At 43.3% G+C, this 14,716-nt stretch overlaps 1 protein-coding gene across 4 annotated transcripts; it reads right to left on the bottom strand.

Annotated features, from left to right (window-relative positions):
- Nucleotides 1-134: 134 nt before the first annotated feature.
- ark2cb (arkadia (RNF111) C-terminal like ring finger ubiquitin ligase 2Cb) lies at nt 135-12,734 on the bottom strand. 4 transcript variants are annotated; one of them, XM_030105593.1, is made up of 8 exons: nt 12,471-12,733; nt 8,510-11,560; nt 8,240-8,371; nt 7,447-7,576; nt 7,145-7,249; nt 6,669-6,764; nt 5,829-5,932; nt 135-3,966 (listed from the first exon to the last, which is right to left on the bottom strand). In XM_030105593.1, the coding sequence occupies exons 2-8, from the start codon at nt 8,938-8,940 to the stop codon at nt 3,849-3,851; spliced, it is 1,116 nt and encodes a 371-aa protein (XP_029961453.1). In that variant the 5' UTR covers nt 8,941-11,560; nt 12,471-12,733; the 3' UTR covers nt 135-3,848. The 4 variants fall into 4 exon arrangements, with proteins under 4 accessions (XP_029961453.1, XP_029961455.1, XP_029961456.1 ...); XM_030105595.1 differs by having other exon boundaries at nt 8,510-8,840; nt 12,471-12,732; XM_030105596.1 differs by having other exon boundaries at nt 8,240-8,368; nt 8,510-8,840; nt 12,471-12,732.
- Nucleotides 12,735-14,716: the final 1,982 nt, after the last annotated feature.

Here is a 14,716-nt window from a genome sequence, read left to right as displayed (position 1 = left end):
TTTGGGTTTTTTTTTACACTTTTTGTTATTTGTAAATACTCTGGTGATAAACACGAATGAAAGCAATCCCAGATTTGCGTCAGATTAGTGCTCAAAGTAACAGGACGCCAAATAACACCACAAATTCCCATTAGTTCTCAGCATTTTAGGCAGTTTATTTGAAAAACACATACAAAAAGATCATGTACAAGACAATAAATAAAAAAGAGACAGAACAGTTTGGGTTAAGCTATGCAACTTTTTGCATCATCATTAGTAATAAATACAGTACAAAATCCACCCAGAGTGAATCTAAAGATTTTCCACAATATTCACTGATCATGTTATTCTTCATTATGATTTAGCTATTGCTTTCATATTATTGATACATACTTCTACTTTTCTATAAAATACTCAAGATCATAAAACATTGCGCGGTTACAGCAAAACAGCAGTGTGTTGTACAAAGATGGCCACTTCCCTTTTTCACTGGCAGGTTAATAATCAACTTTTTTTTTTTTTCAGCAGCAAAGAAACATCTGAAATATTCAAGAAGGTACAGCATCATATTAAACACATCTACAGAGCTACTCCCACATACACATAGGAAAACCTGAGAAGGACATGCATTAAAAAGCTTGTGCTTTAAGTTCTACTGTTCATTCCGGTTCATCAGCTTGAGTTAATACTATGGCTACTGTCCAGTTCGCTCTGGAGTTATGGGGTACACTGTGGAGGGCACGGGGTAAGGCCAGTGAGAGCACAAAATGAAAGAATAATAAGAGTAAGACCAGCCAGCTTCATTCCAATCCAATACGTTTTTTATAATAATTTGCGGGATTAGTAGAGTATTAAGAAGAAATGCACACCGAAAACAGAGTTAGCTTATTATACCCAGGTGTAAAACATCTATATTGTATAACCACAGTACACCAGAAGTTTGCTCAAGAAGATCAATGGCTCAAGTTAGCATGTTAGATACGCCCCAAAGTCCCACACAAAGCAACTGCCAGCAATACGTTAAGAACAAATATTACAGCTGGTTAATGTGGGCCCTAAAGTAAGAAGCACTAAATTCTGATCCGGATACGACGGATATCATGAACATGAGTTAAAAAACAAAAAAGGAAAAGTCTAAAACGGACTCAAACATGACTGATTATGACGAGCAAAGCGGTATCATGTGAGAAAAGCAAGCTAAGACAAACAGGGCTGCGCCCTGACGGATATTTTAAAACGGTACTAAGAACAAATCAAGAGATGACATGAATGGAATGTAATCCAGATTAACAGCACCATGCTGGCTAGTAAAATGTGTTGGGAAACGCCCCCTCCTCTCCCCAGTCAATTTTTCAACTAGTTTCTTTTTTATTCTCCTCTGAAAAAGAAAACACAGACGGCATGCAGAAGCATCCCCACCGACCAATGCATAATGAGGTATTCTTTTTTTAATATTTTGTGTTATTTTAAATAAATATATTGATTAAATTGCAAAGTTATGAGATAGAGACATTAAATATTCCACCACAATAGCTAGCTAGCTACAGTTAGTAATAAATAATGATTGTTAAATACTTAAGGCATCTTTAATCACAGCATTCTATGTGAACTAGCAAACCTCCATTTTCATCCATCTGTAGTTTTTTGGATGGAGGCTTCATACAAAAAAGGAAAAATAAAAACGCAACACAAACAGTCAAGTTACCCTCCAATAGTACACAAGGAAGCATGAAAATACTCGTAAATGAAAAGAAACACAAAAAACTAGGACAAGAAGAACCCACGCCACCAAACCAAAAAAATCAGGCAACTCCATATTATAGTGCATTTACAAAACACAAGCTACATTATAACAACAATAAATATGTTTTTGCAGCATTGCAGCTTTTCTTCACTATGGTTAAAATGGACAGGGACTCGGCATATTAGTACCATGTCCAAATTGGCATGTGAGCAAAAAAAAGAAGAAAAAAAAATTAACCGAAACAAAGAAGAAGAAGAAAAAAAAAAAAAAACAAATGGCAGAAAAAAGACAATTGAAATAAACTAATGTTAAGAACAATTGTTTGGTATTTTTCAAATGGATGGCTTTTTCTCCCTTTCACCCTCCTTCAAGTGAACTACGCCAACATGGTTCATGCATGATATAGAGAAAACAGCGTCTATCACCGAACATGTCACAGTTGTTCTAGCAATACCATACACTACTACCATGGGGGAAGAGGGCAGTGGGGACAATCATACACATTCTAGCACATATCACAGGCAAACTAGTTTTGTATTTTCCCTGTAACACCAGACACAGTCATTTTGTTTTGCTTTGTTTTTTTCGTTTTTTTTCTATAAATCAAACAGTGGGAGCAACTCAGACTGAAATGAAAGGAGCTGAAACACAACAGAGGCGATTCACTGTATATAGAAATCACATGTGCTTGTTCGATAGGCAATAAGGTTCTGGTAATAGGTAATACAAATGTTTTTTTTTTTATTCACTCTGATGGCAAAACTCAGGCACTGCATCCTCAAAGCCCATGCCAGCCTCACGCCGTCGCCGTCATGCCAGGAGCGAGGCCGCGGAGGGGAGTTGCTGTTAGACGCCGACCCCGCTAGCAGCTCTTTGAGTCCCAATCGCTCGACTCTCGGGGAGAGAAATGCTACACGGGTCTGAGATCGGCGTCTAAGAGCAACTCGTGGTCTACCCGGGATGGGTCAGGGCGGGGCGGGGAGGGGAGGGGAGGGGAGGGGGGGAGGGGGCGCGGGGGCGGGTGTTCAGGTGCATTCTCTACCTCCCCTGTGGATGAGTGGGATCATCAGAGTCATAATATACGGTTTCACATGCACAGACACAGTTTCCCTGGTTCTACTGCTCCACAATATCAACGACACAGCCCAAGCCTGCCATACAGCATGCACATCTGGGGCCCCCGCTCTAGGTTATAGAGGCCCCACTACGACACTACACACGTCACTGGAAGCCATGCCTGCAGTTAGCGGGTTTGAGCATCAACTCTGATGGCGTCTACTAACCGGAAATCCAAAACCATGTTAGACAAGAAAGAGGGATTTTTGGCCTTTTTTTAACACAACTATCTCTTTCTCTGGTTGCCTATGATTAAACACACTGAATATTCGCACGGGCACAGCTGCGTTCCCCCTTCTCTGTTAGGATTATTTTTCACAAACATATTTCTCAAAAGGCTTCTGCTTGCTACACAACACTGTTACTCTGTAAATACTTATTCAGTACTATACTCCATTACACCACAAGCGTTCAGCTACAAGAGTTCACACCAAACAACCTCATGCTAATCATTTGATAATGTTCTGTACAGATGTGCTGAGGGCTTGGGCAGAGTGCAGCTTAAAGGATTTTTCACAGGCCTCGGGGCGGAGGGGGCGGGGGGAAGGGGGCGGGGGGGAGGGTTTGGATACAGTGGCAGAGAAATGGCCTTAATACACCGCACTGAGCTGGGGAGGTTGGTAGTCAGAGTGTCCTCTCTGTCGCTCGGCGGCCGTATGGAGAAATGCACACGAGGTACACAATCGGACAGAGTCGTGTGAAGCCTCAGCACATCTGTCCATACCTTGTTTTCCCCCCCTCCTACCTTTTTTTTCACGTCCGGCTAACTCCGTTCGAGCGGCCTTCAGTCCAGCCAGCTGTCTGTGCATCGACCCCCCGTCCCTCGTTGTGTTGTGGGTGAGTGTGCTTTGTTAGATCCCTCCGTCACAGCTGTCTCAGAAGGCAGGCTCGTTGAGTGATGCAGAGGGGAAGAGGGGGTGTTTGGCAGAGCTTCCTCCCCTTCGGCGAAGGGAGGCGATGGAGAATTAACAAGACCAGATCCAAAGCTGCAGGAGTGAGACAGGAACTATCAACTGTCCGGCGTCAGCTGGGTCTCAATGTCCACTCTGCAGATGGGGCATTTCCTGCTGGTGGCCAGCCACTGGTCCACACACGCCTGGTGGAAGAGGTGCATGCAGGGTAATCTCCTGCGCACAGAGGAGACACAGAGGGGATATTTTAAGCACATGTACATTTCCAAGGTTTTTATAAATACAAAATACAACTCTAAATGGACCCACAAGAAAGCACAAGGGATCTCCTTGTAATGTGCAAAAATATAACACAATAACTTCAAAATTGAATAAAAGCAGCTGTTATTACTACTTATATGTCCTATTTGTCGAGAGCGAGCTCACTTGATAGATCAGACAGTTTAAACAGCTCAGTTTGAAAAGTCATCACTGAGTCTGAGTCACAGCTCCAAACTCTTCTGAAATGTCTTTGTCTAATGTATGAATAGATTTTCTTTTCTGATTGCTGTTATTGGAGCTTTTTTAATGGCAGATAATAGGTGTCATTTCCACCTTTGCAAGTGCTTGCAGACTGTAAACAATAACAGAAATAGCTTTAGTACATTTTCTTTGTGTTTCTGACTGAACATGTGAAAAGTCAAAAACGATGAAGTGAAAAACCAGCTGATGAAAACATTTCTCTGCTAGGTTATAATAATTTCCCGGTCTCTAAATAAACACTGTCCCAGTGATTCATGGGTGCTGTCACATCCAGCATCCAGTCTGCGTCTAGAATAGCTCCAGTTGTCACGCTGCGGCTCACATTTGACACCAGAACGCGTCTCGAGTGGCCTCTGCGGATCAAATTACGCCACGCAGCACACGTCAGATTTTATCTGAGAAACGGCAACTGCTGGGAAAGGTTCTGCGTGTCTTTGGGGGCATTTGGCGGGATCTCTACCAAAAGCAAGTTCTTGCCAAGTGTGAGCAAAACCAAAGGAATTCCCCTCTCATATCTGTCTCCTTTGACCTTGGAAGTATGAACCGAAGAAAAGCAGGCATGTGACGACTAAAGAGGGACTCTCACTGTGAAGCAATGCCCACACTAAATCCATGAATCTGATCAGAGGAAGCATGAACATGATCACTGCATCGCTAAATCATCTTCCTCTAAACAAAACCTGACACACTTTAACTCGTGCGCTTTTCTTTCTTCATTTTAAATTATTATTTCCTCAAAGTGTAACAACTTGTTTGCTCACTTTGCCGGTGAAATCAAAACACACCCCTGGACACACACCATAAAGGTTGTGTTTAAATGCTAATGTTGCCTTCAGGGCAGTATTTTCAAGAAAATCCCACGACGGTACCTGGTGCTTTGCAGACACAATCAGAGGTTAAAAAACATCTTTTACTCCTTTTTTTAAACTGTACTGAGTCAAAGTTTTAGGCTGGTGTGGGTGGCTGTGCCACTTATCCATGGAGAACTACAATCAGGAAGCCATCGGATGGGACTGGAATGTACACTGAGAACACAACTGCAAACGCAAGGGCAAATTCATCAAGAACTGTCTTTAGTATTCTAACTTGCCACAGTCTGTTCAGTCCTGCGGTGAAATCGTTCGCCGTAATATGGAGTTACTGACTCCCTCAAAACAGCACCAGGAGGAATATTCAGCGTAACAATGGCTGAAAGTCAGCACGGTCCGATGTGTTTTAGAGACTGGATGTAAAAAAAAAAAAAAAAAAACCCCAAAAACAAATGTAACAGACAGGTGAGAAATGTCACAAGAGCCTTAAAGCCGGTGTAAAACAGAGCCAGACAGGAAAAGTACTGCAGTGCTTTGAGCTGGATCTGAACTCAGTGCGATTTCATGCATATTGATGTTCAGGGGGGGGCAACAAGAACAAACGCTTAGGCTAATGAGGAGCTGCTGGTATGACTGTGAATGATGCAAACCATTTCAGGACAGGTAAAATATATTTACTGAAGCAGCAGGGGGACAAGGGAGCGGACACACAGCCAGCGTGGTGTTTCAAGGAGCAAACCGCCGTACCTGACGTCCTCGCCATCCTCCAGCATCGAGAGACAGATGGTGCACTTTTCGTCCGTGTCCAGCTCCTCGTCATCCAGACACATCTTCAGGTCCTGGGGTATTCTCTGCAGACGCAAACAGGCTTCAAATATTAAAGAGGATTGTGCAGTCGCACAGGAGTCCACTCTGAGTCAGCCAAGGCTGAAATATTAGAAGGAAAAAAGAAATCACCCCATCCTAAATCAAGTGCATCTCAAAATGAAGAGAATCATGGAAATGTGACTTTTGAAATAAAAGCTTCAGGTTTATTATGAAAAATATGGCCTCCGGGTAAAAAATTAATAAATAAATAAATAGCCAAAGTCTAGTTTCTGGCCTTAATCAATCGAAAGTACATGGAGGTTTGACGACTTAAATTTAATTATCGGTAGACATTACATTTTTCATTGAATTCTAATTTTGTGAGATGCACATGTACCTTCCTGAAACACCTAACACATTGGATGGAAAAGACTCAATTGCCCGTCCTGACTCACAATGTGCCAAATAATCTGACAGTTTCTCCAGACTATGTATGTGGGTCATATTCAGCGTGGATGTTTCCTTAAATCCATTCCAGGCACGAATCGGCAGACAGCTGGATGACTCATCCCCTCTCTTAAACTGTGCACATTGCAGCCCTGTCTCACTAATCGGAGAACGGAAATTGGTTTGACCTTTGAACCGCTGTGAGAGTCACGACCTTCCTTCCACTTTGATCGGTGCGACCCAGCGGCGCCCTTCTCCGCTCGGTGCTCAACTCATCTCTTGCATAACGCTCCGGCAGACCACATCAAGGAGCTCAGAAGTTTCCAGTCTTACCTTTTTGTACTTATGGGGGAAGGTGAATCTCTCGATGGTGGTCTGGACCGCTCCCCGATTCACACTGCCCAGCCTGTCCTCCAGCTGCAGGAGCTCCTTTCACAAGGACACCACATGAATCAGGGAATCGTTTTAGGTAACGCGTAAAAAGGAGAGGCCCGCCGAGGTAAACGATATAAAGACGCACAATGAAAAGACTTCAAAAAGTGGGAGATCTGCTCTAATTCAATAAAGTTGCTGCTTCGAGCAAAAAAGCGAGAGCATCTGAGGGAAAATCTCACTCAAATGAAAACAAACGTCATGAGATTAAAGTCAGCTGGACCGTTTCAAGCATCTGGAGTCCATCGTAATTGGAAATGAGAAAATCAGTTACACACTCCGGCTTGTCCAGAGCTTTGGTCACACAGAGAAGCACAACAGAATTAGTGCAGACTGGTGTGTCTGCTGAGGAGAGGGAGGAGGGGAAATGCACTCACCTCATAGCTCTCTCTGACTGCAGATGCGTGGCGGGAGGGGTTGAGACTCTGCAGAGCCAGCAAGTGCAACTGGGGATAAGGGTAGTTTCTGATCTCGTGGACAACCTGAGAGATGACAGATAAAAGAAGCTGGCGTCAGCTCCGGAGCAAGAAATGGGGACGAACAGCAGAGGTGCGGATCGCTCGTCCTCGGCTGCTCGATATCTAAATTAATCCGAGGACCCGGAGGAGAGTCGAGCAGAGTTCACTGAGATGAACATGATTGATTGTGCGGAGGCAGAGGGGGGGGGGGGGGCTCTCACCACTTGTGTTGAGGCATTGTTTCGAGGGAAGTGGTGCATCCTTGGAGAGGTCAAGTAGTGCTGATAGTGCTGTGGCAGGGGGTGGATGTGATACTGGTGGGGGGGCAGCCCAGCATCTACACTTAGATCCCTGAACAGAAACCACCAGACAGGTCCAACATGTACAACGTTCTCATTTCATAAGGTTTATTTAAAAGAAAAAAAAAACCCTGGTGTGTTTGTGTTTGTGTCTTTGGATTTAGTCACAGATGGGAGAATAAAAGCCTAGATGTCCAAATGGCACTCAGATCACCTCCTGCCCAAGATACCCAAACACAAAGAAACCAGAACAGCTTTTCCAATGATCCTATCACCACCAAGATTCAGCATGCAGGTCCCTAATTCTCACAACTACAAGACATTTCAACACGTTGCACTGTTTCTCATATGAACTATTATTCATGTCTCTGTAGTTATTTGTATTTATTCTCAATCCTTCTACGGACCATTTTTCTCGTTTGTCTTCATAACACATTATCACAGTTGGATTTTCTTTCTAGTAAGTAGACAAAACATCAATACTGTATTTTGCTGATCAAAACTCAGCTATTGTCGTGTCAAATGTTGCTGTGCCTGAACAGTATGGACCAGAATGAAGTTGACAAGTACAAAAACAGCAAAAAATACATCTTCCGTTGAAACTGTATGTCTTCTTCAGACATGAAATCCAACCTTTAAAGAAGGAAGCCCTCTAACATCTGGCAGCAGTCGATACTGTTTGCATTTGGTCTGAAACAACAGATGAGCTGCTCACCAGTCTGTGCCCTCAGCCAGGTAGCGGGGCTGCTGTACCACAGGCTGAGGAGGAACATGAAGAGGGGGAGCAAACTCGTAGCCGGGCCGCAGCCTGTGGGGCTGATGAGGAACTCTCTCTGGGGTGCGTCTACTAAAACAAAGCAAGCAGTTTCAGGATCACATCCTGGTCAGAAAATAAAGAATATAACACACTTCAGACATGGCTAATGCGAAGCCCTGGTGATGACCGACAGCCCGCAGCGGCCCGTCACGGAGTCCGTGTGGATACCTGGAGGGTGGCAGGATGTGTCGATGCTGGGCCTCGAGAATCTGCTGCTGGAGGAGGTATTGCTGGTGTAATGCCTGAGGTAGGAAGGGAGGGGCAGGGATGTCCTGGAACTGAGGGGCGGGCAGGGGATTGAGGGGCGGGTGGAGCGGGGGGCCATGCTGATGGCCGGGAGGGGCCAGGTGGGGGTTAATGCCTGACTGGGGCTGCCCTGGGTGGGGCATGGGGAAGTCCATGGGCAGCGGGGCCTGAGGACCTAACTGGAAGTGCCGGCAAGAGGTAGCATGGCTGTGCTGCTGCTGCTGCTGTTGCTGTTGCCGGTTGAAATGGGATCCTGTGGAGGATAAGGAGAAGATGTCAGGCACCTGGAGGGAGAGATTAGCTGGAATTAATTGTGGGTGAAATGTGGTGTCACTGTGTGTGTGATATAGCATGTTAATGAAGCCCTACCTCTTACCTAGGGTGACAAATACTTCTGTAGGGGTGGGAAAATGATGGTTACCACAAGTACCATGAAAATGAAAACCGTTTTAGGCGCTGCTTGCACACGAATCGCGAGTGCTCGTTTCTTTAACTGTATGTCCGACCTCTGGACTCCTGGTCTTCTGATTCTCAGACAAAAGGCACTGGATCAGAACAGATGAAGTCTACCTGTGTACAGGTTTGGTCCTCAGAGCAGCCCAGTTGTGAAAGGTCAGTGAAAACCATAATTACCTTGCTCTCTGTAAAGACAAACTGTTTATAACAGCAGGTTTATATCTGTATCACCACTCCTTTGTTTTAGGAACATAAAACAGGACAGTAAATTCACATTATGTGCCTGTGCTTCACTAAAAGCTACTGTTTATGTCTTAAACACTCAGTGTAGCTCTGCTATTCTTCTCCCATATGAACAGTCAGGAGTTGGGAGGAAATAGCTTGAATGCTTTTTTTAACTCTCTCCAACCACAGCTATTTGGCAGCCGCTGCGAACAGACTGCTGTCGAGACTCAACAGGGAGGAAAAGACTGGATAGCTTGCGCTGTGGTGCAATATGGTTTTAATACTGTGCTTAAGCTCACAAAGACCTTCTGGACTGTAGCAGTTTTACAATGGAGAGACACTTTGGAGGAAATTAGAGTATATTATTCCCAGCTATGTCTGAATTCCACAAAGATTTTTCAGCGTTGGCAGATCAAAACCCTCCATTTCTGACAGAATATGCAAAATCTCTAATCTGACCATATAAAATAAGACATCTGATGTACACAGTGGATTCTAATTTAACAAATCATGAGGAAATTGGCAAAGTCTACATTGCATTTACTAGGAGCACGCTTGTAAAACGCAGTAAATGTCTTCAAACACAGCCAGGATTTTAAAAAAAAGAAAAAAAAGAAAAAAAAAAAAGCTAAGCTGTATGGCTTTTGAGATATGGCTCCTGCTCGACAGTTGTGTCAGCGTGAACGCGCAGACAAGAGGTGACCTTGCTGCCGTGGGTCAAAAAGCTTGAGTCTAGACTGTAAGTAGCACACTGCGTTTTCAAGCGTCTCAGTGAGTACGATCACCATGAATGACAGCAGATAGACTCATTCAGGCCCTGTGATGGAGGAAGCGTGGAAATCGTCTATCTTTGTCACAGCGGGAGAGGAGGTTGGTGGGAGGGGGGGTGGAGGAGGAGGAGGAGGAGGAGGAAGGGGGAGGGGGGCAGGTAGGGACAAGGGAGGAGGAGGAGGAGTAGGACAATAAATGGAAATCAGCAAGAAGCACACTGAAGGTTAGGAAAAACACTATATTCTTTATTGAAAATTAGTAGTAATATGTGGAATTCGTGTTTTCTTTCTTTTCCGTTTGTAATAATAGTATAAATCCATGCAACAAAAATAAACAACATAGACTGAAGGCAAGGCCCACCATGCTCCATATAGGGTTAAAAAGAACAAAAGCGGCATCCAATGAGCAGACGTGTTGGCTACAGCACATGATTTCAGTACAGCAGGGTACATCTTTACTACAGAAAGATTACATTGGATTTTCACTAGTCAATGTAGAAAAAACATAAACAAAAAATTATGAATCATAAATGTGACCATGCATTGAAAGTACTATTACCAGAACAAAAGGTAAAGAGAGACCACAACCAAACAATAAAAGACGTTATTACTAATAGAGGATCTCTTTAGCAGTGCAGGAAAATAGGCATCCCTGTGAAATGGATAGCATTTTGGTCTTATGTTAGTGGGGTAAATTGGGAAGTGATGAACCACCAGTGAGCATGTTTTCCTACTTAATTTCTTCAAAAGTTTAATTTGCCCGCGAAAATAAGGGCAAAAAAAATCAGCCCCGACAATTCAGTGTGATTCAAAGCTTGAAATTTGCAAAGGGAACAAAAGGATTACACAAAAATGGAGACAGTTATGGCAGGTTGTCGTGTGCAGGTGCAGTGTACCTTTGAGCCATTTCAAGTGATCACATGACAGCGTTTGCTCAAATGTTGACATTATCAATACAGCCGGCATGCACGTGGCTCCAATTAAGCATGCCCTTTTTGTTTTCAATCAGAGGTCACTTCAGTCATGTACATTGCACCTTGTGTGAAGAGAAGGAAGATGAGCCAAATTCTGGTGTTCAACAATGCAGTGCAGTATTTGAGATCATGCAAAATGTATCCACTTTACAGGAATTTACAGCATGTTGTCTATCAAGACTGGATGGGAGGTACACAATGACATTCAACTGATATCTAGAAAGGAGCTAATATGTTTACTCAGTGCTACAGCAATTTGACAGAAAAAAAAAGACAAAAAAAGGTGCACTGGTCTAGGTGTTAGCTACTGTTTTAGTCTGCTTAACATGGAAAAGTCTAATGCTGAATACAGTCTTGGGAGGGGGTGCTTTTAATACCAATGTCGTCTTCTGATGGAAAGAGGAAATGAAGAAGGGATTCACAATACAGCTAAATGCAGAGAACAGGCAGAGGCCACGCCACACCACACAGCAGCAGATGATCATTAGCTACACAATGGGGGGACGACAAAGATCTGATAAATGCAGAATGTAGAGCCAGCCTCCATACTATGAAACAGGGAAATAAGAACAGAAATAAAAGCACAATGAAATCACTGATGCCACTGTTGTGAAATTAATGTTACACTGTAGCTTTATTATTGTATTAACTGAGACGCATACATGGTTGCTTTCTCTGCTTTTTTTTTTTTCAATTCGGCAAACAAACAGCTGCTGAATTGCCAATGAGCAAATTATAGAGAGAATAAAAGGAAAAACGACGGAGGGGAAAAAATGAGGAAAAAAATATGCGCAGTACGGGCGACAGTCAGTGAATCGATTAGTGCATCGGCCGATTTTCACAGATAATAATGATTGAAGAAACGACGAGCGGTGGCAGAAGCAGATGATCTTCAAATGACATCATCCAGGCTCAGATAAGCTGACTGGCTGGACGGGCTCCGGCTAGTTTGCGGTATTTTTACACTGCAATCTGCTCCAAGCGAGAAGGTGAACAACAATGCATAGACAAGCTATCGAATTTAAAACATAAATATTGCAATTAAAAATGTATTCAACCAATTTCACTATGAATCCTTCTGCAGGAATATGTGCGTGTGTGTCTGTTTTTTTTAGCCGCATGTGCAAGCCTTTGTGCGAGATGTTTCCGATCCAAGACATAGCCCGAGCCAACGAGCCTGTTAGCTTATCAACAGCGGATCTGTTAGAGCCTCAATAAAGCCGATTCACATCCGGCAAAACACTTCACTCGGTATCTTTTGTTCGTATGCGACGAGTGGAAATTAAAGCGCTGGCATGTTGCGGCGACTTCGGCGAATAATTTGACCGCTAATTTGAGGGTAGCTAACGGGAGCTAAGCGGCTAACAGCTAAGCTCGAGCTAGCTAGCCAACAGCTGCAGTGAATATTAAGATAAACAGGGCACATGTTTTGGATCGATATGAATATTAATACCATACCTCTGTTTCTTACTGAGCCGAATACAGGAAGAACCAAATATCCGACATGCACTAACACCATCCTGGGATCCGTATGTTATGATTCCGCCGGGTTATTTGGAGAGATGGAGTAGTAGTAGCAGCCCATGCGGATCTACATTCAGGCGGCTGGTTGTTGCTGGCTGGCTGGGCTCAAACACTACAGGCTCACCAAACCCAACTGTCTGCCTCGCCTGCTTATCGTTCACAAAAGCAGACATGTCATTTGTTGTCCGGAGCAAAAGAGGGCGATGTTGCGGCGCCTCGTGCCTCAGCTGAGGCTGTCTGCGGGTTTACCTTAACCGGCCCTGATGGAAAGAAAATAGGATGTCAATGTTTAAGGCGCAGACACGCATTTAAACATATGTGGTTTTAACTTGAGTTCACAAACTATACTATTTAAAGAGACATGTCTTGAATAATTATTGCTTGGATGAAAGTATTTTGGATGGGGGAAAAAAAAAAAAGGCAAATTCAGGGCTTTGGGAGAGTAGTGGATCTCTCATCTCACAGTGGTTTGGGAGCAGTTCCAGTTTGGAATTTGCATGTTCTCCCTTGGTAGAAACTGACACTCACACTTGTGGGAAATTCTGTGGTCTGGTGCATTGTGCAGCAGTGGTTTGTGCTCTCACCTCACAGCGACAATGATGTGCACTCAAATACAAACCTGTGTACTTTTCATGTTCCCCTTGTGTGTGCATGTGAGTTTAGTTGCTAGCCCCGGGCGTTCATGGGTGTGTGATTGTTGGTCCTGTGACAAACTGGTGACCAGTCCAGGGTGTATCCTGCCCTGTTGCTGGGATTGACTCCAGCACCCAGCAACCCTGCACAGGATAAAGATGGATGAAGCTAACCGCACATGCATGTTTTTGATTGTCCACTGTGTTACACAACTGAGAATAAAATAGTTTATTTAGAGCAGTGTCTGTTATTTTATGAAAGCAGTAGGTCATTCCAGTAACCTCACAGCAGTTTCAGGTCAGGGCCTTTCTGTGTTAAGAAGGATTTCCTTTTCCGTAATGCCTGCATGGGTTTGATTTTATTTTGATCTGTTTTATCAAGGTTTTTGATTGTTCCAAGTGAGACTAATTCTTTCAGGTTAAAAGTTTTCAGGGGTCCTTGCCGACTTCAGTAAGAACTTTAGGGACTTTTAGTAAATACTGGTTGTTTGAGCTTATGGAATAAGTGCTCTGGGTTCTTTAAATTTAGCCGCATAAATATTGGGGAAGTTGGCCTAAGATGGCTTAATTATAAGTTTGCCAATGTGAAAAATGACGTACAGTCAATGAAGGCCACTCAACTTTGCTATATAAGGTACAATGGTGAGTGAGCACTTAGCAGCTTGTAACAAAAGCTACTCCTTGTTTCTCTCACAATCCAGATTTATTCTAATCTAATAACAGATGTAGGTTTGTAACTGTGTGGCAGTGAGTATCTTTTAATGACAGAAGGTAAACTTATTTCTACATCAACAGTAGCCAACATAAAATCAAAATAACCTTGAGAATCTGCAGAAATCTGTGTGCAGGGGACAGTGCACAATGAAAAGCAGACACGCTTCTCAACTGGAAACCACAGCATAGATTGCCATCACTTCCAGTAATCTCTCTGTATATGCTGAGTTAAATTTGAAGCTGTATGATGCAGAGTGGAAACCATGTAAGTATGATCACATTCCACTGTTGTCAGAATGAGAATTTTCCTTTCTTTTTGAAATTCAGGGGCATAAAGAGACGTCAAGCTTGTTATGGTCAAAAAATGGAAAATACCAGAATATCTGATGGGACAGGATATATGTACTTAGTAAGGGTGATCTACAGCAGTGTACACAGCATAATAAAAACATCTGCTCTCATCACGATCACAGTGTGACTTCACAGCAGAGGAGCCTGTCTGCAGTTCTCACTGTTCCCCCAATTTTTTTTTTTGAAAGGTGAAATATCTAACACATCTAAACTTTTAGGTGTGTGTGTGTGTGTGTGTGTGTGTGTGTGTGTGTGCGCGCACACGCGCAAATGTGGAAGCAACAATTGTTTGTCAGTATCTTGCATTATATACTTGAAAAAGAAAACCTTTTGCCATTTCTTTTAAATGGCATGAGATCGAGGGGGGCTTTAACAAAGACATATTGAATGTAATGTCTGTGATATTAAAACCAACCTACAGTGAATCAAATATGATTACCAAAGGAGCACATTCATTTCAGCATCTCCCTTTTTTAAGAAACA

Source organism: Salarias fasciatus, chromosome 12 (genome assembly GCF_902148845.1).
Source record: "Salarias fasciatus chromosome 12, fSalaFa1.1, whole genome shotgun sequence".
In the NCBI taxonomy this organism is placed as follows: Eukaryota; Metazoa; Chordata; class Actinopteri; order Blenniiformes; family Blenniidae; genus Salarias; species Salarias fasciatus.
The sequence above is the reverse complement of the archived record's forward strand: the minus strand, read 5'-3'. Positions and strand labels throughout refer to the sequence as shown.

Bases quoted from the DNA above. Each gene is read 5' to 3' on its own strand.
- ark2cb (XM_030105593.1), bottom strand. From the start codon at position 8,940: ATGCTATATCACACACACAGTGACACCACATTTCACCCACAATTAATT. The intron at 6,765-7,144 runs GTGAGTGCATTT...TCCTTGTGAAAG, and splicing joins CAGTCAGAGAGAGCTATGAG to GAGCTCCTGCAGCTGGAGGA. The intron at 3,967-5,828 runs GTACGGCGGTTT...CTCTGTGCGCAG, and splicing joins GAGGATGGCGAGGACGTCAG to GAGATTACCCTGCATGCACC.